At 48.9% G+C, this 23,205-nt stretch overlaps 2 protein-coding genes across 2 annotated transcripts; both read right to left on the bottom strand.

The window, feature by feature from the left end:
- Positions 1–1,289: 1,289 nt before the first annotated feature.
- Positions 1,290–7,778, bottom strand: LOC147344467 (spermadhesin Z13). The gene is made up of 5 exons (XM_086378084.1): positions 7,733–7,778; positions 5,550–5,666; positions 5,361–5,390; positions 4,348–4,489; positions 1,290–1,476 (listed from the first exon to the last, which is right to left on the bottom strand). The coding sequence occupies exons 1-5, from the start codon at positions 7,776–7,778 to the stop codon at positions 1,290–1,292; spliced, it is 522 nt and encodes a 173-aa protein (XP_086234210.1).
- Positions 7,779–13,859: 6,081 nt separating this feature from the next.
- LOC147344466 (carbohydrate-binding protein AQN-1-like) lies at positions 13,860–21,952 on the bottom strand. The gene is made up of 4 exons (XM_086378083.1): positions 21,907–21,952; positions 18,449–18,478; positions 17,268–17,403; positions 13,860–15,479 (listed from the first exon to the last, which is right to left on the bottom strand). The coding sequence occupies exons 1-4, from the start codon at positions 21,950–21,952 to the stop codon at positions 15,284–15,286; spliced, it is 408 nt and encodes a 135-aa protein (XP_086234209.1). The 3' UTR covers positions 13,860–15,283.
- Positions 21,953–23,205: the final 1,253 nt, after the last annotated feature.

Here is a 23,205-nt window from a genome sequence, read left to right as displayed (position 1 = left end):
AATTCCTCTGGTTTTAAAGACCTTCAGAGAGGATTTCAGTCACTCTCAGTGATGCCGGAGGCTCCGACACTGTGAAATGAGGACTCACAAACAAAACAAAAAAACAATTCCAGACTCAGGTAAAGAGACTTTATTCAGAATGATTACAGCAATAAGTAGAATGATCCAACCTCTAGACTGACAAGTTTTTAAAGCTCAGGAGTAAGAAGCATTTCCTTCCAAAGAGGAGACAGATGACTGGGACAGACACAGAGGGAGGGATGGGGTCAATATGTGATGAGACAGGTGAGCAGAGGACGTCTCTCCTCTTGCTCAGCTGATTCCTGAAATCTGCAAGGACCGTTGTTCTCATTTGTAATGTTGCCCACCCTTAGGCACAAGGCAAATGTCACTAATCTCTGGGATTGGAGAGCAGCTTAAATAGACTTTGGGTAAGTCAAATCAATAAGCATTTTCTTCCAACTGATAATTGGGGGAAACTTTCAGCAAAACATTAATGAGGAAAAAAGCAATTTCGGGGACTGTGTCTTGTTTCCTCTGGGTTACATATGTATCTATATACCTGCATAACACCTATATAATGAACATAAATTTCCATTAGTATACTAATATACATATATATGTACGTATACATATATATATAAAATATATGTATCTGCTATATGTCTACATATTTACTATACACCTACAGACCTTATATATATGTATTGTATATTCCCTGATGGCTCAGTGGTAAAGAATCCACCTACAGTGAAGGAGACGCAGGAGATGTGAGTTCAATCCCTGGGTCAGGAAGATTCCCTGGAGGAAGAAATGGCAACCCACTTCAGTATTCTTGTCTGTAAGACTCCATGGACAGAGGAGCCTGGCGGTCAACAGTCCATAGGGTCGCAAAGAGTCGGACACGACTGAGCACAAACATGAGATACTATCTGTACCTCAAATTTAAAATGAATTTATTGGAAAATGCCAAAGGGATTTTTAAAAGATCAGGAAGGGAAATTTTACATTTGGGAGGAAATTTTCACATCATCAAGATGAAAAATACAATTTGTCAAAGAATTTTCATATCAGGACTTTCCAACTCAAAAATCCGGGGTTTGCAGAAAGGCTGGGATAGAACTGGTGGATGATTCTGGAGAGACTCAGTAGTCACCCTGCCTGTCACTCACCCAGTGATGGTCAAGTTTATTTCAACAGTCACGTAAATACCACACACCTAGCTCCCATGGAGCCATTCACAGACAGGGGAGGGCACGGCAGCAGGTCTCTGCTCTCTAAAACCTACCCTACAACACACGACGGAAAATTAAGAAGAAATCAGGGGCTGGGTGGTTGGGCTTTCTTGTGTACTTGACGGTCATGGTATTGGTACAAGATGTGTATTCCGCGTGTGAAGTGTCACAAATCTTCCGTGAGTTAGAAGATTCTGGCGGCCCCTCTATAATCTCGAGAGACTCTTTATTACAGTTGAGGCTGTTGCAGCAGAGGAAAAAGCACGCATCAGCCTTTGGAATTGTGGCCCCTCCAGCAGGCAGCCTCCCCACCTGGACCCGACCCAATCACATAGCTTTGCTCACCAGACTTCTCAGGCATGATGCCCACAGGGAAGAGACTCACCCTTCTGGAGAGGGGCGTCACCCAGGACCCTCCCCTCACATGAGTCCACATCTCCTGGGAAGCCCCACTGATGGCTCAGGGAAACCCACCCTGGTCTTTGGGATCAGGACCCCCTGGAGGGCACAGTATGGCCAACGCTGAGGACCGTTTCCTTGGACAAGCAAAGAGGCAGGTGAGGCTCAGATACGAGAGTGTGACACCACTCCTGGTTCACCCTCTGCACCCCTAGCACAGGGGGCCCAGGACCCCCTCGTGGGCTCCAGGACCTGCAGAGGTGAGAGGGGCGTCCAGCTCTCCCCGCTGTGGGCAAAGTGCACACACGGGGTGTCACACTCCTGCTGAGGTCTCCACCTCCTCCTCCTGCCCATCAGACCTGACCCCACCCTGTCTTCCTCTCTCAGCCACCAGCGTGTGTCCCACCCAGGAGCGAGGTTGGAGCCTCTCTGGGTTAAAACGAGACACAGAAGGGACATCTCACCAGAACACACGCTTGACACTCTCTAAGTTAGTTGAGCTAACTTTTAGTTAGTTAGCTGTGCCCTCCCCTGTTTAGTTAGTTTGCTCTTAGACTGATTCCTTCCTTGGTGCCAAGGACAGTGAGAACAAAAATAAACCTCTGCAAAAGTGGAGAGGTCAATCAGGGGAAGTTTTCCATATAACCTATCCCTCTGACCATAATAGAAATATGATGCAGGAAATGCCTGCCTCCTTCAGCCCTGGAGTGTGGTTTGGGGAGATGGTCTGAGCCCTGCTGTAGGGCAGGCATCTCCAGGTTGTCCTCACATGGAGCAGCTCCTCAGCCCAGTGGGAGACCTGACCTCATAGAAGGTCTGGAGGGACAGGGCCCTCAGTCACTAGACAACATCACCTGTCTCAACCACCACCCTGGGCCGCATGTGGCCAGCCATGGAAATGTGGCTCCTGTGTTTGTATCTATGAAGACTAACCTGCTATAGAAGTGCTGTATTTTATTGCTACATTGCAAATGCTTGCTGTTGCCACATCATTTCATTCACTTTTCCCGTTATCATTCCTTTACTCTTTCTTTCAATGGTTCATTCATTCATTTATTCAGTCATTAGTTAAAAAATTATTCCCTGACCCCCCAAAGATTAAGCTGCTTTCTCTAGAGCAAATTTAGACATAAGCAGGAGTGATGTTATGCTGTCAATCTGAGAGAGTCATTTCCTAGGCAGGTTGATAAGAACTCTAGGGGTCCCCAAGGAGAGAGGGGTCCAGAATTCTCAAAGAGGAAGAAAGGACAAACTTTTATTTCCTCATGAAATTAAAAGACACTTACTCCTTGGAAGGAAAGTTATGTCCAACCTAGATAGCATATTCAAAAGCAGAGACATTACTTTGCCAACAAAGGTCCGTCTAGTCAAGGCTATGGTTTTTCCTGTGGTCATGTATGGATGTGAGAGTTGGACTGTGAAGAAGGCTGAGCACCGAAGAATTGATGCTTTTGAACTGTGGTGTTGGAGAAGACTCTTGAGAGTCCCTTGGACTGCAAGGAGATCCAACCAGTCCATTCTGAAGGAGATCAGCCCTGGGATTTCTTTGGAAGGAATGATGCTAAAGCTGAAACTCCAGTCCTTTGGCCACCTCATGTGAAGAGTTGACTCATTGGAAAAGACTCTGATGCTGGAAGGGATTGGGGGCAGGAGGAGAAGGGGACGACAGAGGATGAGATGGCTGGATGGCATCACTGACTCGATGGACATGAGTCTGAGTGGACTCCGGGAGTTGGCGATGGACAGGGAGGCCTGGCGTGCTGTGATTCATGGGGTCGCAAAGAGTCGGACACGACTGAGCGACTGAACTGAACTGACATTCCTTAGGATTATATAACAATAATATATCCTGCCTGAGGACAGTCTCTGGATTAAACCTTCTGGCTAATTCTGTTATCTTAAAATGTAAATTATGGGAGTAGGTCTGGTGAGGTCTTTACAACCTCCAGACATTCTTTGGATTCATTGGAGAGTATATAACTTGATTGCTAACACTAGCAAGGGGGTACTCTTTCTTCCCCCTTCTGATGTGTATGTCAGAAGCTTTCTCTATCTCCATTATACTTTAATAAAACTTTATTACACAAAAGCTCTGAGCAATCAAGCCTCATCTCTGGCCCCGGATTGAATTCTTCTCCTCCAGGGGCCAAGAATCCTGGTGTCTTCGCGTGATTCAACAACAACCTTTCAAATTCCCCCAGAGTTTTGCACGGATTAATGGATGGGGCACAAATCCGAGAAAGATCTGCCCAGCTGTGGACAGAGTCAGAGCAGGGGTTTGAGGTGTGATGGAAAAGTTCTTCCTCCAGTGAACTTGTGAACTAGGAAATGAGGACCCTAACCAGCAGGTGGTGAGTCTAGGAGAGGTGGAAGATACCTTCTAGGCAGAGGGGACAGTGTGAGCAAAGGCTCAGAGCTGCCCAGCAGTCTGATGGGTCCACAGCTCAGTGTGTGCTGGCTCAGCTCAGAGAGGGGGCAGAGGGGAGAAGAAGTTAGAAGGGAGGGGAGATCAGGGGTCCCCTGGAGGGATCTGAAAGTCATGCAAGGAGGGTCAGCTTTATGCAGAGGGCAGAGGGCCACTCAGGGTCGTCAGCAGGAGTGAGCTGGAGTCAGGATGTGTCTGGATGTGTGTGCTGGGTGGTGCAGGGGGAACGGGAAGAGGCCAAGAAAGACACCTTCCCATAAAACCACAACATCAGCAAAGAGCACTTACTGGACATCGCGTACTTCCAAAAGAATTCTGTAACCTGGGTCCATCTTGATGATCCAGAGGCATTCCGTATGCAGTCCCAGATAGGGGAAGATCACTCCATATTCCTCTCCATAAAGGTCCCCACACAAATGTTTATCTTTAACTGAAGAGAGAATTACAGGTGCCCAGGAGCAGCACCAGGCCGGCGGGGAGGGTACCACCCCTGGGCGCCACACCACCGTACATGGTCCTAACTTCCCCTTCCGCCAATCACAACGGAACCTCCAGGGTCTAAGTCTGGAGTCCCCCAAAAGTGAATCTTATCTTGTACTCTGCAGAACATAGCAAACCCACACACACGTTACTGCAATTTGTTCTGACACCTGAATATAGAAGAACTTCAAACTTGCATGATGAAACATCTTTCATCAAGTGAGGATAAAGAAGTACTTTCTTCAGGGGTGTTTATCATCAAAAGACTTCCTATTTGTCAAAAATGCTCATCGAGTACCTGGGCCAGAAGTCACCAGGGAAATCAATCGATCATCAGTCGATCAATTATCAATCATCAGTCAGCCCTCTCATCAGGAGGAAGCCTGTCCCTCTGCCCAGAACCCCTCCTGCTGCCAGCACACCCTCTGCCTGGACACGGTGACGCTCCTCAGCCCTCCAGGCTCCGGCCATTGGAGGCGGCTCCGTCATCCTGGGACACCGGTGCTGTGGAGAGGTGGTCCCACCCCTGCCCAGTGCGGTTGTGCAGGCAGGAGGGTAGGGGAGGCTTTTGGGCTGTGGAGGAGGAAAGGTGGGGGGGGGAGGAGGAGCACGGTGGGAGTCATGAGAGGTCAGGGTGTATGGGACCCTAAGGACTGTTAAAACCAAGGCTGACGGTCAACTCCGGAAATGCCAAGTTCCTTGGCCTTGGTTTACCAAGGTAAAATGGTAAAGTGTTTTCAGGAGAGCTATTGAAACTGCAACCCCCAAGCACTTCTCTGTGTGATGAGCAGGAAAGGATGAAATAATATCTGTGCACTTACCGAGAAGCCCGTCAGTTGAATCCGATGAGGCTGAAAGAAACAAACAAAAACACGGAAAGTCAAGATGACAAGGTGGAAGTTACGGAAGAGTCGAGCCTTTCGCATAGACAACGTGGAGAAGGGCTGAGTCTCAAGGAAGATGCAGAGCACAGACAGAGAAGCCTGGCTGTCCCTGTCCCCGGGACGAACCTGGTCTCATGGGGCAGGGCAGCATGGAGGCCTGGCCCTCCACCTTCAAGACTCCCTCATCCAGCTGCTTTCTCCTCGTCTCTCCGATTGCACCATGTCTCCTGTGATGCCCCCACTCTGGAGCCAATTAGAGGTCAGCACTTGGGGTGCTGACCCATCTGTCCTGATTTCCCCAAGAATTTCCCAGTCTGAGCATTGTAAGACCCTCTCCCAAGAAACCTCTCCAACCTGGTCACAACAAGACATTTCATCACTCTAATGAACGTGAACTGTTTGGACAATTCTTTACTGAGGTCAGCGACCAATCTGAGGTTGAACAAAATGAAATCGATTTTCCGCTAGAGAGAAGTGAACCATCTGAATTTATGAAGTTTCACTGTAGCAGGGAACTGAGTCCAGGGCTTCTGTCAAGGGTGCTGATCCAGCCCCTCAGGCGCCACCATTGATGAGATCCTGGCTTGTCCTCACGATGTGATCAGTGGGCGCAGACAGTGCCTGAATCAATGGCCCTGGGGCTCAGAGCAGCTCAGATGAGAGCTGGATGGCTTTAGACAAGGCATTTGTTGTCACAAACCTCAGTCCTTTCAGCTATAACCTGGAAATATAATAGTAACAGCCTCCTTGGTTCCAGAGGACAGTCCACGCATACACAGCTCTATGCCCATCCCAGAGAGGCTGTCCACTATGCTCCCTGCCACTGGCAACCTCCCACCACATTCATTTCCTTTCCCATAAACACTGCTTTCCTCAGTAAATTGAAATCAACAAGCGCTCTGGAAGCTATGTGACCATAGATGTCAACCAGTACACCGGGATCTGTCTCCAGCTGCTCGTCCTGAGTACTGAAGTGGCATAGGACTGGGGGCCACAAAGGAAACCTCCCCACCCTCCATGGATGGATGGGGCATCCATCACATTGGCTCTAAAAATGCAAATAAAGGTTTTTCTGAAAGCAGATCTCAAAGGCAGAATCACACATCTTCCCACCGTGGACCCACACGTCTGGTGACCTCCTCTGATTTGAATCTGAGGTCCCGGCTTTGAAGCAGGGGAACCAGGAGCCCCATGTAAGAGTTCACCCCAAAACACGCTGCCTTGATCTGTTGATTTGAACTGATGTTGCCTGAGAAACGGCAGAGGCAGGAAGGCTCTGATGGACCTGTTTTTACCTATAAGCTGCCCTCAGACTGTCCCAGGAGAGAACCGTGACCCCCCCTCACCCAAGACCAGGGAGATGGGAAGGTCCTGATCACAGGAGACTGGGATAAATGCTGAGAGGGATATGTGCTCACACGCTGACAGCACAAGCCCGTCCTCCCCACCTGCCTCCCACCGGGCTCCTAGTCATGACCACAGTTGCCTGCAGGGGAGCAGGGGATGGGGAGGGAAGCAGAGTGTGGGTTGATGAAAAGAGCAGTCTGAGCAGAAAAGGGGAGAGAAGAGGGAAGGACAGAATGAGACCCACAGAGAACAAGGAAAGAAGGAGACAGAGGGTTCCCTGAAGGCACAGCTGTCCTCTGCTTTCCCTCCAGCACTGAGAATCCTCATGGGTCCCTCCGTGTTCAGTGCAGGCCCAGCGCCCAGCCCCCTGCAGGGCTAAGACCCCCGTCAGGAGGTCCTCAGCCCTGCTGGAGCTGCTGCTCCTGCGGGTCATTCCTGAGCTCACGTTGCTGCCACGTCTCCCTCCCTGGGGGGCAGATGCTGAGCAACCAATCTGTCCTGGGACTTCTCCAGGAGCCTCTGTTTCCCCTTGGATGCCCCCTCCAATCAAGTCCAGCCTGAGTCCCACTTCCCGCACCAACACCATCACACTTCCAAGACCCCTGAAAAGCTGCCTACGACTGGTTCACCTCTAGGTTTGGACTGAGGACCGGCTGTCCCACCGGGCATCACAGGGGATATTGGCATAAGGCTGAGGTAGAGGGGAGGAAGAGGCCCAGAAAACACATGTCAGAACAAGGAGGGAGAGCCCAGAAAATGTTTAAGAGTCATTATATGCTCAGCCCTGGGTCATGGCCGTGGTGCTGAACCCTCCTTCTCCAGGCCAGGCTGAGGGTGGCATCTCCTTGGAGGGGGGCAGCTTGCAGACCCTTTTCTTGGGCAACAAGCGAACTGCACAGAATCTCTAGGTTGAACAGGAAGCAGAGAGGCCTGGGGGCAAGGGGCTGGGGGCCAGGCTTTACCTGTGCTTAGCAGCAAGGCCCAAGGGATGACACTGGACAGCTTCATCTTCACAGCCTGGCACCAGCCTCATCAGTGAGCCCGGCTCCGGAGGCCTGGGGCTATATACACACAGCAGCTGACACCTGACCTCCTCCTCCCCTGGAGCCCAGCCGGGCAAGGCTACAGGAATCCCGGGTTCTTTAGGAGAAACGGGTTGCCTGCTGCTTGCCCTTGTCTATGTCAGAGATTTTCTGTGTCCTTTCCCACCCAGACTGGGAAATGATGGCCTGTTTCTTCTCTCCCTCTCCTGTTTTTGTGGTCCTCGATGAAGGTTGGCACATTAGCCACAGACCACCAGGATGCCCTGTTTGCAGGGCCCTCTTCCCTGAGGTTCAGCTGCAGCGTGTCCACCTCTAGTTACTTCATAAAGCTCAGTATGACCTGGAAGGAGAGGAACTGAGACCCAGAGAGACCAAGGGACTTGCCCACATCCCAGGGTGCCAGTGGCAGAAGCAGGACCAGTCTGATATCTTGGCTGCCTGGTCTTAAGAGGCCTCCTGTGTCACTCAGGGCAAAGGCAGGTAAACAGCCCCCCATCTGCTCCAGGTGTGGGTCACAATTGGTGGGGCAGCTGGAGTACATGTCAGCCTGTGTGTGGTGTGTCCACAAGGGAGAAGGGTGTGCATATGTTGGCATTTATTCTATACTTATACCAAGACCCACATGGTTCAGACTAGTGAGGGTGTTACAGTTATAAGAACCCAGAAGAGCTCCTTGTTGAAAACATGCATCAGAATCTCAACACGAGGAGGATATATAAGCCAACTTTCTACCAGGTATTTATCCAAGGAAATGAAAAGATGTCCACACAGAATACTGTGTATGAATATTCATAGTTGCCTTATTCTATCAAAGAGTGGTAAAAACCCAAATGTCCATCCATCCATCCATTGTCCAATGCATAAATTAAACATGGTCTGTCTATACAATGGAAGTCATTCTCCCATTTAAAGGAACAGCAAGCCAATTGCCTTTCAAGGACCATTACAATTACATACCAACCAGGAGAACACGATGTCCATATTCCTGAAGGTAAGCAACTCTGAGTTTTATTAAATTTTTCAGAATTCCTTGCAGATTAGAAACGCTCATAAATCAACTTTTAAAATGTGCATTTCTCCAAATTTCAGTAATTTGGTCTCTTTTCCATGTGTCTTTAGCTCGACGCTAGGCCTTTGGTGACATGCGTGTTCTTGCATATCTTTGGGCCAGTTTCTATTAGTATTGCATCACTCACTTTTCCTTATGGGTTGTAGAAACTTCCTGTTCTAAGTCATATCTTTCTTTACAGAAGCCCTAATGGGTTCACAGTGGGAGAAACATTCCACCTCAAGCAGAGCCCAGGGAAGCTGCCTGAGCCATCTTGTCACTCAAGCTCCCCTGAGGAGTAGGCTGATTAGACAGGGTCTCCCTCTCAGAAAACAATGCTGGTTCTGCGCCGGTGGTTAAGCTCCCTGGTTGTGACTATGATAACATGCAATAATTCCTCACAGTTCCCCTTCCATCTAGAATCTCTCTTTCCTCATCATTTCCAGATTCCTTTCACACTCCACTACACACAGAATGCTTCCTGGCCCTGGTCTGTGGAGAGGCCAAGGAGCTGCCCATGGATGGAAGTACCTGGATGGAGGGAATGCGGGAACCATGGAAGGAAGGCAGTTCCTCATCTTACCTCCCAGCCCAAGCAGCCTGTCTTCATCCTACGTCATCCCACATCAGGCTCGCTGTCCTTCCCTGCAGTGTCCGTGCAGCGCTGCGGCTGCCTGGGGGGAAAAAACCAGTCTCTTTTCTAAGGGCACTCAGGAATCCAAGTCTCAGGTTCCTAAATTCACAACAGCCTCTGGAGAAAATTTATGGGGTAACAGCAGCTTTTGAGGACTTCCGTCTCTCAGATGGTTGTCCCAAACCTCATACCTGGTTTCTGAGGTTCCTAAACAAGCCTGGTCTCCTTGCTTCTAGCCCCTTCCCCGTGGACTGCTCCCTGGCACACCTCTCCTCTCCTCTCCATGAGATGCACTGGGTGTCTGCACCTGGCTCAAAGACCCTCTAAGTACCTCCCGCTCCATCAGAGCTTCCCAGCTGCTCTCTTTCTAGACCGTCCCATGGGTAGGCATCATCTCCTTCTCAGTGACCATGCTTTTATTCTCAGGGAGGAGCTGAAGGGTCTGCTGGGCATTTTGTAAGATGCCTTCCCAGAATCACAGGTTTATTCAGCATCTGTTCCCCTTGCATGTGTCACAGGCCTTGGGAGAAGCTGATCCCAGACCCAGCTCCAAGGACTGGCCTCAGTGGTGAAGGAGGTGGTGTGAGTGTCCCCAGGAAGCTCCCCATCCTGGCGATGTGCAGGAATGAACATGTCCCCAGGTGAAGGGACAGGGGACGTCTGGCTGCAGGGGAGGTGGGAGAGGTCTGCTCCACGTCCTCCCCACTGAGGGTGAGGCCAAGTCACAAGGGAGGCAGAGCAAGAGGATGGTGGGCTGCCAGCCCAGAGCCGCTGGGCAAGCTCGCCCCAAAGCCCCTCCCTTCCAGCTCCAGGGGACACTGCCCGTCCTTTTGGTTGAAGGCGTCCTTGTGGATGGCATGTCAGTCTTTTGAAGGAGGAAATATCCTCACCCCTTCAAGGTGCCATGAATCCCAGAACAAAAAAGTGTTCCTAAAATTTCTTAGAGAGTCTTAAAAAAAGAAATACATCTATCCCCTTTTTGAATCCCCAAGCTGGCAAACCTGCTCCAGCTGTTTTGGTGTGTGTGTTTGTGTAGAGTAAAAGCAAAAATTTCAAATCCTGCAACAGAAAATTGACCAAGGGTGATGCCAGCCATTCTGTACTGCTCGTAATGTAATGGAATTCTTTCCAAAGACTCATCAGTAAAGAAGCCGTCTTGCTAGGTGTTTTTCATAGCTGCACTTTATGATGTTAAGCTTGTACCCGTCAGTGAGTGGTTTCTAAGAGTTTTATTTGACATCATTAATAGTTACAGAATTTTGTTTCATTTGTTTTGAATCTATTGATGTGTCATTATAGATTTTATGTTTATTCTGTTAACATGACAAGTTCCTCTAAATAGGTTTTTGGTGTATCGTTGTACTCTTGGGATAAATCCTTATGCTTTACAAATATTATCACACTACTAAGTCCAGTTTCTAAAACTGTATTCTATTTCATTTTTTGCTCTTATATTGACATCCATGTTCTTGAATTAGATTGCATGACATTTTCTTTCCTGTATTGTTCTTTCCCATTACTCGTATCAGATTATACTTACATCAGATTATTCTAAATTTATAAAATGAGCTGGGTACCCTTTTCACTTCCTCAAGATATCTTGGAAAAGTTAAAGGTCATCGAAACAGTGATTTTCATTGTTAAACTCCCTGGAACTATCAACTTTCTGAAAAGAAATCTTCTCATTATTAATTCCATTTTTTTTTAAATTATGAAAGTATGATAACATATTTACAGGAGATTTGGAAAATGTAGAACAAAGTTTTATATAGGTTATGTTCAGCTCAGCCTAGAATGTGATTCCCAAATTAACCTGTGTGAAGACTGGCTGGAAAGAAATGCAGTACTTTACAGGATCATTGAAAATGCATGTGTGAACCTATACTCATTCACTCATTCATTCATTTAAGAATTGCAACTTGGACATTGGAGTCCCACAGTGGTACAGCCACACAAGGAATAAACAAATGATAAGTTAAATGACCCAGGGATTTATACAAGGTAAGTGAGGGGGGAAAAGGAGCGAGATCCCTGCACCTAAGAGGTGTCAAGAAGATGATAAGGTAACGTTAGCCCTCAATCTGAACCATGGTATCCTATATGGGGGTGGGGGGGGCGGCGGTTCTGGCAGAGGGCATGTGAGTCAAAAGGTTTGGACAGATGCGATCCTGGCAGATGAGATCATGTGACAAAGGCATGGAGTTGCCCCAAATTCTTCAGTCTCCAAAACTCAGTGTGTGATGGTCCAGCATTGAAAGGAGCAGAGGGGAGAAGAGGTTAGAAGGGAGGGAATCTCAGAAAAGGAAAGATTTTGGAAAACTAGGCTAAAGTGGGTAAACTTAATCCTGAAGACAGAGATCCAGAGAAGGGTTTTCAACAGGAAGTGCAAATGGAATCAGATGTGTTTAGACGCGTGTGCTGGATATTGAACTGGAAGAGACCAGGGTGGGATCTTTCCTAAAATCTACAACATCAGCAAAGAAGCCCCACCTCCAGGGAACTCACCTGAGGAAGGGAGACTCCAACACGGCTTCTGAGCTGGTCTCCTCAGGATGGTCCAGATAGACGAGTGGTGCTCTCAGGGGAGCTGATGACCCTGCCCAAGTCTGGGGAGACTCTACACCCCCCACCTGACGAGTGGTGCTCTCAGGGGAGCTGATGACCCTGCCCAAGTCTGGGAGGAGACTCTACACCCCCACCTCTCCAAAGAGAACAAGGTAACACAGAGGAGGATCCGGGTGTGCCCTCGTGTGTGGGGTTTGTGTCACGCAGGCAGATATTATGCTTCTTGGTCCTCCTAACATCCTGGCCTCCGGTAAAATGCAGCATCAAAACCTGAATCTGGGAATATTACTAAGCCATAAAAAAGCACAAATTTGAGTCAGTTCTAGTGAGGTGGATGACCCTAGAGCCTGTTAGAGAGAGTGAAGAAAGTCAGAAAGAGAAAAATAAATATTATATATTAGCACATATATATGGGATTTAGCTTCCAAGGTCAGACGAGATTGGCCATGTTCAGGATGGCATGGGCATATCAAACCCATCAATCCTAAAGAAAATCAGTCCTGGATGTTCACTGGAAGGACTGATGCTGAAGCTGAAGCTCCAATACTTTGGCCACCAGATGTGAAGAACTGACTAGTTGGAAAGGACTCTGGTGCTGGGAAAGACTGAAGGCAGGAGAAGGGAACAACAGAGGGTGAGATGGCTGGATGGCATCACCAACTCAATGGATAAGAGTTTGAGCAAGCTCTGGGAATTGGTGATAGACAGGGAAGCCTGGCATGCTGCAGTCCACGGAGTCGCAGAATTGGATATGACTGAGTGATTGAATTGAAACTGATGGGATTTGGGGCTTGGGTTCACATGGTAAAGAATCTGCCTGCTAATGCAGGAGACCTGGGTTTCATCCCTGGGTCTGGAAGATCCCCTGGAGAAGGGAATGGCAACCCACTCTAGTATCCTTGCCTGAAAAATTCCATGGACAGAGGAGCCTGGCAGCCTACAGTCTATGGGTTTGCAAAGAGTTGGACACGCTGCAGCGACTAACACTTTACTTATGGGATCTAGAAAAATGGTATAGATGAACCCAATGGAGATGCAGATATAGAGACTGGACCTGTGGACACAGTGGCACAGGGAGAGAGTGGGACGAATGCAGAAAGTAGCAGCAACATATATACACTAACACGTGTAAAATGGGTAGCTGGAGAGAAGTTGCTCTATAACACGGGGAGCCAAGTCTGGTGCTCTGTGAGGACCTAGAGGGCTAGGATGGAGAAGGGGAGGGAGGCTCACGAAGGAGGAGATATATGTAAAATTACGGCTGATTCATGCTGTTGTATGGCAGAAACCAGCACAACATTGTAAACATTAAAAACCAACAAACCAACCAAGCAACAAAAACCCCTGAATCTGATGATCCCACAAACAAAACATGTTTTACTCTTTGCATATCTTTTTAAGACACCCGAATGTAGTTCTAGTTGGCCAGTGGGCATTAGAAGAAATTTAATGTATCACCATCAAATATTCTTTATCACCAACCACATTGTCAGAAAGTTTAGCAGAAAGATGCTCCAATGTCTCTACTCTGTCTTAGAGGTTTATCTTGGGCACAAGAGGGAAATAGTAAATAGGCAAAGTAACTATCCAAAGACAGGCCTCAAAAAATAAAAACCTCTATGAGTTTAAAGAACTTCAGAAGGTTCCTGTCATTCTCACTGATGTCTGATTCTGTAACCTGTGACATGAGGACATTTAGAGTAAAAGAACAAATCCAGACCAGGTAAAGAGACTTTATTCAAAATGATTATAATGACAAGTGGAATGATCCAACAACAAGACTGGCAAGTATCGAAAACTCAGGAATAAGGAATCTTTCTTTGCAGGGAAGAGACAGAAGGCTGGAAAGGATGGAGGAGACCGGATGGGACGAGCAGGTGTGATCAGACAGGTGACCAGGATGTGTCTCTCCTCGTGGTCAGCTGATTCCAGAAGCGTCTTCCAGGAAGATTGTTTTCATCTGCAACATTTGTCCACTCTTAGGTGTGAGCACGATCACTAAGCTGTGGATGGAGAACTTAACTAGAGTTTGGTTAAGTCAGTTACACAGGGGCATCCCTCATAGCTCAGTTGGTAAAGAATCTGCCTGCAATGCAGGAGACCCTGGTTCAATACCTGGGTTGGGAAGATACCCTGGAGAAGGGATAGGCTACCCACTCCAATATTTGTGGACTTCCCTTTTGGCTTGGGGAGCTTCCCTAGTGGCTTAGACGGTAAAAGCATCTGCCATGATGCGGGAGACCCGGGTTCAATCCCTGGGTCAGGAAGATCCCCTGGAGAAGGAAAGGACAACACACTCCAGTATTCTTCCCTGGAAAATTCCATGGATGGAGGATCCTTATAGGCTACAATCCATGGGGTCACAAGAGTCAGACATGACTGAGTGATTTCACTTTCACTTTCTTGCCCTTGTGGCTCAGCTGGTAAGGAATCTGCCTGCAATGCAGGAGACCTGGGTTCGATCCCTGGGTTAGGAAGATCCCCTAGAGAAGGAAAAGGCTACCCACTCCAGTATTCTGGCCTGGAGATTTCAGTGGACTGTATAGTCCATGGGGTCGCAAAGAGTTGGACACGACTGAGTGACTTTCACTTCACTTCAATTAAACAAGCATTTTCTTCCCACTGATAAGTGGGGGAAAAGTTTAGCTGATCATTAATGAGAAAAAAGAAACAGTTTTGAGAAACTGTGTCTGATTTGCCTTAGGTGACACATGTATATATTTGTATGCATAAATATTTGGTGAACATAATATACATTTTGTGTAGTAAATGGCGAATATCCATCCTGCTATATCTATATCCGAAGATATATATGTGCATTATATCTATATATCTGGTAAATATATGCGTTTTATATAGTATACTATGTGTAGTACACATTTTAAATGTACACACTAGAAATGCTTAAGGTTATAAGATCCAGAAAGGGAAATTTTCTATTTGGGAGGAATATGGGACATAATCAAAGGGAAGAGTAAAATTTGAAAAGAATTTTCATATGGGTCTTTCCAATTCCACTATCTCAGATGCAGAATGTTGAGAATGAGCGGGTGGATGTCTCTGGAGAGACTCACTGGGTCATCCTGACTCTCGCTCACCCAGTGATGATCATGCAGAACTTAGATTCCACCTTATTTCAGCAGTCATGTAACAGCCACCTGCCCAAGTGGCCACAGAGCCACGCACGGACAGGAGAGGGCACTTCAGCAGACCCCTGTCCATCTCACCTACCTGATGGACGCCCGTAGTAAAATATATCAAAAGAAGATACTGGCTGGTTGGAACTTCTGTAGTACTTCACAGTCATGACATTGGAAGAAGATCGAAACACCAGGTGTCCCCCTGAACAGAACTTCCCAAATGTAGTACTGTCTGGCAGCCCGTCTATGATTTCCACATACTCTTCATTACAGTTGAGGCTGTTGGAGCAGAGGGAAGGGCAGGCATCAGCCTTGGGAATCGTGGTCCCTCCGGCAGGCAGCCTCCCCAGTCCAGACCCCACACAATCACACAGCTTTGTGCACCAGACTTCCCAGGCTGGTGCCCACGGGGAAGGAGACTCATCCTTCAGGAGAGGGTGGTGGTCACCCAGGACCCTCGCCCCCACAGGGGCTGCAGGTGACTCCTTGCCTCCTGGGCAACCCCACTGATGGGGCTCAGGGAAGCCCACCCAGGACTCTGGGATCAGGAGCCATGGGAGGGCACAGTACAACCAACCCTGAGGACCGTTTCCTTGGGCACAAGCACGGAGTCAGGTGAGGCCCAGACATGCGTGTGTGATGCCACTCCTGCTTCACCCTCTGCACCCCTGGCACAGGGGGCCCAGCACCCCTTCTTGGCCTCCAGGATCTACAGAGGCGAGAGGGCCGTCCAGCTCTCCCTGCTGTGGGCAAAGTGCACACTCGGGGTGTCACGCTCCTGCTGAGGTCTCTGTCTCCTCCTCCTGCCCATCAGACCTGACCCCACCCTGTCTTCCTCTCTCAGCCACCAGCGTGTGTCCCAGCCAGGAGCGAGGTTGGAGCCTCCCTGGGCTAAAACGAGACACGGAAGGGGACATCTCACCAGGACACACACTCAGCTCCCTCTGTACTAGCTCGCTCTTGGACTCACTCCTTCCTGGTCCCATATCCAAAACTTGTCTTGGGGAGTGTCAAAGAGACAATAATGAAAACTTTTAGAATAATCTATCCCTCTGATCCTAACAGAAATGGTGATGTAGGAAATGCCTCCCTCCTTCAGCCCTGGCGTGTGGTTTTGGTAGATGGTCTGAGCCCTGCTGTGAGGCAGGCATCTCCAGGTTGTCCTCCTCACATGGAGCAGCTCCTCCGCCTAGTGGGAGACCTGATCTCACAGAAGGACACGGCCCTCAGCTATAAGATGATAGAACTAATCTCAGCCTCCCCTGACGGTGACCTTTATTCCACAAATAATGAAAATGTCACTTCCAGGTTGAAATATATGAAGGATAACCTGCTACAGAAGTGCTGTAACTATTGCTACTTTGGAAACACCTTCTGGAGCGTTATAACTTCCTATTATAACTTCCTTCATACTTTCAAACACTTATTAGATCTTTCATTCAGTTATTCACTCCTAGGTAAAACAAGCAAACAAGCAATAGACACGCATCCTAGGAGAGACAAACTCAGACATCAGCAGGAGTGATGTTATGCTGTCAGTCCCCCAGAGTTTTGCACGGATTAATGGATGGGGCACAAATGCGAGAAAGATCTGCCCAGCTGTGGACAGTCAGAGCAGGGGTTTCTGGTGCGATGGAAAAGTTCTTCTTCCAGTGAACTCGTGAACTAGGAAATGAGGACCCTAAGCAGCAGATGATGAGTCTGGGAGAGGTGGAAGGTGCCTTCCAGGTAGAGGGGACAGTGTGAGCAAAGGCTCAGAGCTGCCCAACCGTCTGATGGGTCCACAGCTCAGTGTGTGCTGGCTCAGCTCAGAGAGGGGCAGAGGGGAGAAGAGGTTAGAAGGGAGGGGAGATCGGGGTCCCCTGGAGGGATCTGAAAGCCATGCAAGGAGGGTCAGCTCTATGCAGAGGGCAGGGGGCCATGCAGGGTCATCAGCAGGAGTGAGCTGGAGTCAGGATGTGTCTGGATGTGTGTGCTGGGTGGTGCAGGGGGAACGGGAAGGGGCAAAGAGGGACACCTTCCCATAAAACCACACCATCAGCAAAGAACACTCAACTGAGCACTGACCTGAGAAATGGAATTGTCAGTACAATTCTATAACCTCTCTCCAAGAGGATGGTCCAGGTACACTTTGGCTCCCATGAGGAATAGCTGGAGATCCTCCCAGAGAAGTTTCTGCGGACGCCCCCACATTTTCTAGCGTCTACAACAGAAGGCAGTTTTCTTGGTGCCCAGAGGCTGTGACAACCCCTGGGTTGGAGGGCGGGGGTTGCTGTACCATTCTTGGGGCCCACACCATCATTAAACCTTGTGATTTCCGGATTCCAGAAATCACAAATCAACATCAATGATCCAAGTCTAATGACCTCCAAAAAAGTGATTTTGATGTTTTACTCTTTTAAACATTATAAAGGGAACCATACCCATCACTGAAATTTGTTTTGACCCCTGGAAACAGATATATTTAATCCCTCTTCAGCAAATAAATCTTTATCATCAACAGCATGGTCAGACTGGAAGTCAAAAGGTGCACACAAACCCCTCCTTCTGGGTGCTGTGTGTCTCTTCCCAGTGAAGCCTGAGAAATAGCAAAGGAACAGCCTGAGGAGCCAGACCCCTCAGAGCCATGAAAACCCACTCACTGTGCAGACCTGCAGGGAGCACCGGGACCCACTCAGTGACGCTCAGGCTCCACATCTGTACGTGAGGATAAAAGGAGCATTTTCCTTCGGGCATTTGGATCTAATGAGCTCCTGGTTGGAAGGTGCTCAGCCAGTGCCTGGGCCTGGAAACCTCTAGAGCACACAGCCCATCTCTGGTCAGCTGCACCCTCTGACCCGGTCCATCACGATATCCTCACTCTCTCTCCCTGTGAAGCTCTCATCTCTGACCCTGAAGATGGTGATGTCCCCCAGCCATTAGGAGGCGGCTCCATCCTCCTTGGCCACCTGCTTCATGGAGATGTGGCCCCTTCCTCCTCCCTGCAACCCCCAGTGAGGCTTCTCCTGAGTTTGGAAGATGCGGTGGGGTGGAGAGAAGGAATGAGGCAGAGGGGGCGTCCTCAGAGGTCAGGAGAGACTGGAGTTAGGGATTGTGATGACGGAGCCAGGCTGTGAAGTACAGAAAGCTATGTTCTTTTGGTAACGGGTACGTACATCTCCCTTGTAGAGAAGCCACTTGCACCTGAACTTTAAGGCTCATCTCTACGTGATGAGGGGAAGTGGTGAAATCACATCGTCTACACTTACCTTCATCCGATTCTGTTGAAACCGTTGTGGCTGAAAGGTAGCAAAACAGAAAACATCGTGAAAATGAGAGGTTACAGAGGGGTCAGGGTAAGAGAATGGAAAACGCACAACCCAGTGACGACGAGCCGTGTGCCAAGGGATGGCCGTGAGAGGAGAGAAATGCTTCGCTGCCTCCACCCTGGGGACCATCCTGGTCACACAGGGGAAGGGCAGACCATTCGAAGGCTAGACCATTCAGCTTGATGTCTTTGTTTTCCCCAGATCTACTCAGTTTAGGGCCAATGTTCTCTCTCTGCAGCCAGAGTTGGAAGAGTCAGCCCCCGGGGAAGGTGACCACCTTGTCCCTTTAGCCTAGGGTTATCCAGGTCTCAGCACTGAACTACCTTCTCCCAGAAAATGTCTCAGTCCCGGCCAAACTAAGAGAGTAGTTCACCCAACTAGGACATGAATGTTTCTCATTAATCCTTTGGTGGTGAATTTGATGTTGTATTGAACACATTGAGTAAAATTTTCACTTAAGGAGAAGTGAACCATCTTACTTTGTAGAAGCTTCACTGTATCAGGGACCTGAGTTAGGTGCATGGATCCAGGGCCCTGCTTTCAATCACGTGGCCTCCCAGAGTGGACCTGCACTGTGGCTTATCTTCACGATACAACGATCAGGCGTAGCAAAGCTTAAGAACATCTGATTCTTGGCCCTCGTCACAGCCCTGTGGGGATGAGACATGCATGGCTTTGGACAAGTCATTTTCTCTCCTTAAGCCTCAATCCATTCATCTCTAAAATGGAAATGAACAGTAAGAGCCTCCTTGGTTCCAGAGGACAGTCCACACACGCATAGCTCAGTGCCTGGTGCAGGGATGCTTCCCACTAGGGACCCTGCCACTCATTCATTTCCTTTCCCGTAGAAACTGCTTTCCTTAGTAAATAGAAATCAGCAAGCCCTCTGGAAACTATTTGACATAAACGTCAACCAGGACACTGGAGTCCATCCCCACCTACCCTTCCTGAGTCTGAAGTGTCATTGGATTGGGGGCACAGTTACTTTCAAATTTCTTTTGATATTGATTTCTAACATAATTCCACAGTGATAAGAGAACAGACTATGATTTCAACACCTTTAGACCATGAAAGTTTTGTACCTTGTCTTATGTCCCTGGATATGTTCCAGTGTCTCCTAGTTTATCGTCTATAGGAACCTGAATAGAATTGGTATCTTACTGTTGTGTGAAAACTGTATAAATCTTAATTATGCTGAATTGGTTCACAGGGCTTCTCAGGTCTGTTATATTCTTTTACTTCTCTGTATATTCTTTCTATTAATTTTGAGAGTTTGATATTAAAACTCCAATGAAACATCTTATTTATTTAAAAAAATAACTGTAATAGATAGCGGAACTATATGTAACTTTGTTCTGTATTTTCCAAGTCTCCTGTAAATGTGTTATCATACTTTCATAGAGGGATGGTATGGGGAGGGAGGTGGGAGGGGGGTTCAGGATTGGGAACACGTGTACATCCGTGGTGGATTCATGATGATATATGGCAAAACCAATACAATACTGTAAAGTAATTAGCCTCTAATTAAAATAAATTTAAATTCAAAAAAATAAATAAAAATTAAAATATAAAAAAAAATCCTCCCCACCCTGGGGCATCCATCACAGTCTGCTTAGGAAGACACAGATTAAGGTTTGCCTGAAAGCAGGCCTCAGGGACAGAAGCAGAAATCATTCCTATTCCTTCAGGTGACGTATCTGGCCTGGACCCACACGTACAGTGACCTCCTCTGATCTAGAGTCTGAGGTCCCGACTTTGAAGCAGGGGAACAAACAGCCCCTTGTAGGAGTTCAAGACACATCACCCCAAAACATGCCATCTTGATCTACTGACGATTTGAACTGAAGGCACTTGAGAAACAGCAGAAGCAGGAGGGGCTCTGATGGACCCATTTCTACCTACAAGGTGCCCATGAAGTGTCCCAGGAGAAGGGCTGCCCCTCCCCACCCCCACCCCGGGCCTCATCACAGGAGCCTGGGATGGACCCTAAGAAGGATCTGGGCGCACACACTGACTGCACGACCCTCTCCTTCCGCTCGGCCCCCACTCAGCTCCTAGTCGTGACCCACCATTGACTGTAGGGAGAGAAGGGGGGAGGGAAGAAAGAGCCTAGTCATGGGGACAGTCCCTGATAGGAAGTGTGAGGGGCAAGGTGAGCAGCGGAGGAAAAACAGGGAGAGGGGAGGGAAGCTGAGTGAGGCGAGAGGAAAAGAGGAGACGGAGCTGAAAAGGGCAGAGGAGGAAGCACAAAATGCGACAGACAGAGAGACCCAGGAAGGAGGAGACAGATTTCCCTGAAGAAATGGCCGCCTTCCTATTCTTTCCTGCCAGCACTGGGAACCAGCATGAGTAGTGAGTCCCTCAGTCATGTCAGACTCTTTGAGACGCCATGGGCTGTAGCCCGCCAGGCTCCTGTGTCCAAGGAATTTTCCAGGCAAGAATACTGGAGCAGGTTGCCATTGCCTTCTCCAAGGGATCTTCTCAACTCAGGGATCGAACCCACATCTCTTGAGTTTCCTGCATTGGCAGGCAGATTCTTTACCACTACCGCCACCTGGGGAGCCCAAACCAGCGTGGGGCCCTCTGTGTTCAGTGCAGGCCCAACGGCTAGCCCCCTGAAGGATTATGACTATCTGTCAGGATGGCCTCAGCCCTGCTGGGAGCTGCTGCTCCTGCTGGTCATTCCTGAGCTCATGTTGCTGCCACGTCTCATTCCCAGGGACAGAGGCAGAGCACCCCACCTGTCCAGGGGCTTCTCCAGGGGCCCCCGCTTCCCCTTAGATGCCACCCTCCAATCAGGTCCAGCCAGGGTCCCACCTCCAGCACCCACACTGGTCACACATCCAAGACCCCTGAAAGGCTGACCATGACTGGTTCACTTCATCCAGATGTGGGTGAGGGCTGGCTGTCCTGCAGGGCATCCCAGGCGAGTGAAAGTCACTCAGTCATGCCCAACTTTTTGCGACCTCGTGGACTATACAGTCCATGGAGTTCTCTGGGCCAGAATACTGGAGTGGGTAGCCTTTCCCTTCTCCAGGGGATCTTCCTAACCCAGGGATTGAAGCCAGGTCCTCCGCATCGCAGGCAGATTCTTTACCAGCTCAGCCACCAGGGAAGCATCCCAGGGGACATTGGTTAAGGCAGAGGGGGCCCAGGGAATGCATGCCAGAACAAGGACAGACAGCCCAGAAAATGCTTAAAAGTCATTATATGCTCAGCCCTGGGTCACGGCCATGCTGCTGAACCCTCCTCCTCCAGGCCAGGCTGAGGGTGGCATCTCCTTGGAGGAAGGCAGCTTGCAGATCCTCTTCCGTGGCAACAAGCGAACTGCACAGAATCTCTAGGTTGAACAGGAAGCAGAGAGGCCTGGGGGCAAGGGGCTGGGGGCCAGGCTTTACCTGTGCTGAGCAGCAAGGCCCAAGGGATGACGCTGGGCAGCTTCATCTTGGCAGCCTGGCACCAGCCTCAGCAGTGAGCCTGGCCCTGGAGGCCTGGGGCTATATACACACAGCAGCTGACACCTGACCTCCTCCTCCCCTGGAGCTCAGCCCAGCAAGGCTGCGGGAGCCCCGGGTTCTCTAGGAGAAGTGGGCTGCCTGCTGCTTCCCCCTTGTCTATGTCAGAGATTTTCTGTGTCCTTTCCCACCCAGACTGGGAAATGATGGCCTGTTTCTTCTCTCCCTCTCCTGTTTTTGTGGTCCTTGATGAAGGTTGACAAATTAGCCACAGACCACCAGGATGCCCTGTTTTCAGGGCCCTCTTCCCTGGGGTTCAGCTGCAGCATATCCACCTCTAGTTACTTCATAAACCTCAGTATGACTTGGATGGAGAGGAACTGAGACCCAGAGAGACCAAGGGACTTGCCCACATCCCAGGGTGCCAGTGGCAGAAGCAGGACCAGTCTGATATCTTGGCTGCCTGGTCTTAAGAGCCCTCCTGTGTCACTCAGGGCAGAGGCAGGTAAACAGCCCCCCACCTGCTCCAGGTGCGGGTCATGATTGGTGGGGCAGCTGGAGTACATGTCAGCCTGTGTGGTGTGTCCACAAGGGTGACCTGGACACACATGTCGGAATTCTTTCTGTTTATGATATAAAGATCACGTGGCTCAGTCCGATGAGTGTCACAGTTGTGAGAACCCAGCAGAAGCCCCTGTGGAAGACAGTCTAGCAGGTTCTCAAATGTTCCACACTAGTTTGTATATGGGCCCAGGTTTCTACCAGGTATTTACCAAGGAAATGAAAACATGCGTCCACACAGAGAATTGTGCATGAATATTTATGGCAGCGTTATTCATTAGAGACAGAGTGAAAAAAATCCAAATTTCCATCATCTGATAAATAAATAAAACATGGTCCATCCCTAAAATGATAACCATTCAGCCACCAAAAGGAATGGCAGCCCACTGGCCTTCCAAGCATCATTACCAGCTATATACACACCAACCAGGAGAAGCCGATGTCCAGTTTCCTGATTAAACAGCTCTGAATTTTACCAAGTCTTTCAAAACATCTTGGTGATTACCATTGTTTGAAATAATATCTTCTATTAAAATGTGCATTTCTCCAACTCCAGTGCATTTGGCCACTTCTCCAGTGTTTCTAGTCCAACCCCACTTCTTGTGAGAAATGTCTGTTCATATATATCTTTGAGCCAAGCGTTTATTACTGTTGCATCACTCACTTTTCCTTATGAGTTGT

This window comes from Bos grunniens, chromosome 26 (genome assembly GCF_055505025.1).
Source record: "Bos grunniens cultivar Pamir isolate PY7600 chromosome 26, Bosgru_T2T1.0, whole genome shotgun sequence".
In the NCBI taxonomy this organism is placed as follows: domain Eukaryota; kingdom Metazoa; phylum Chordata; class Mammalia; order Artiodactyla; family Bovidae; genus Bos; species Bos grunniens.
Note: the sequence above shows the minus strand (reverse complement) of the source record. Positions and strands in the feature narration are given on the sequence as shown.

Excerpts from the sequence above, each read along its gene's own strand:
- LOC147344467 (XM_086378084.1), bottom strand. The coding sequence starts at position 7,778 with ATGAAGCTGTCCAGTGTCATCCCTTGGGCCTTGCTGCTAAGCACAG. Across the intron at positions 5,391-5,549 it reads GCCCTGCCCCATGAGACCAG|CCTCATCGGATTCAACTGAC; the intron begins GTTCGTCCCGGG and ends TGTTTCTTTCAG. Across the intron at positions 4,490-5,360 it reads TTCAACTGACGGGCTTCTCG|TTAAAGATAAACATTTGTGT; the intron begins GTAAGTGCACAG and ends TTCTCTCTTCAG.
- LOC147344466 (XM_086378083.1), bottom strand. The coding sequence starts at position 21,952 with ATGAAGCTGCCCAGCGTCATCCCTTGGGCCTTGCTGCTCAGCACAG. Across the intron at positions 18,479-21,906 it reads GGCCTTGCTGCTCAGCACAG|CCACAACGGTTTCAACAGAA; the intron begins GTAAAGCCTGGC and ends GCTACCTTTCAG. Across the intron at positions 15,480-17,267 it reads CTGACAATTCCATTTCTCAG|CCTCAACTGTAATGAAGAGT; the intron begins GTCAGTGCTCAG and ends CTGCTCCAACAG.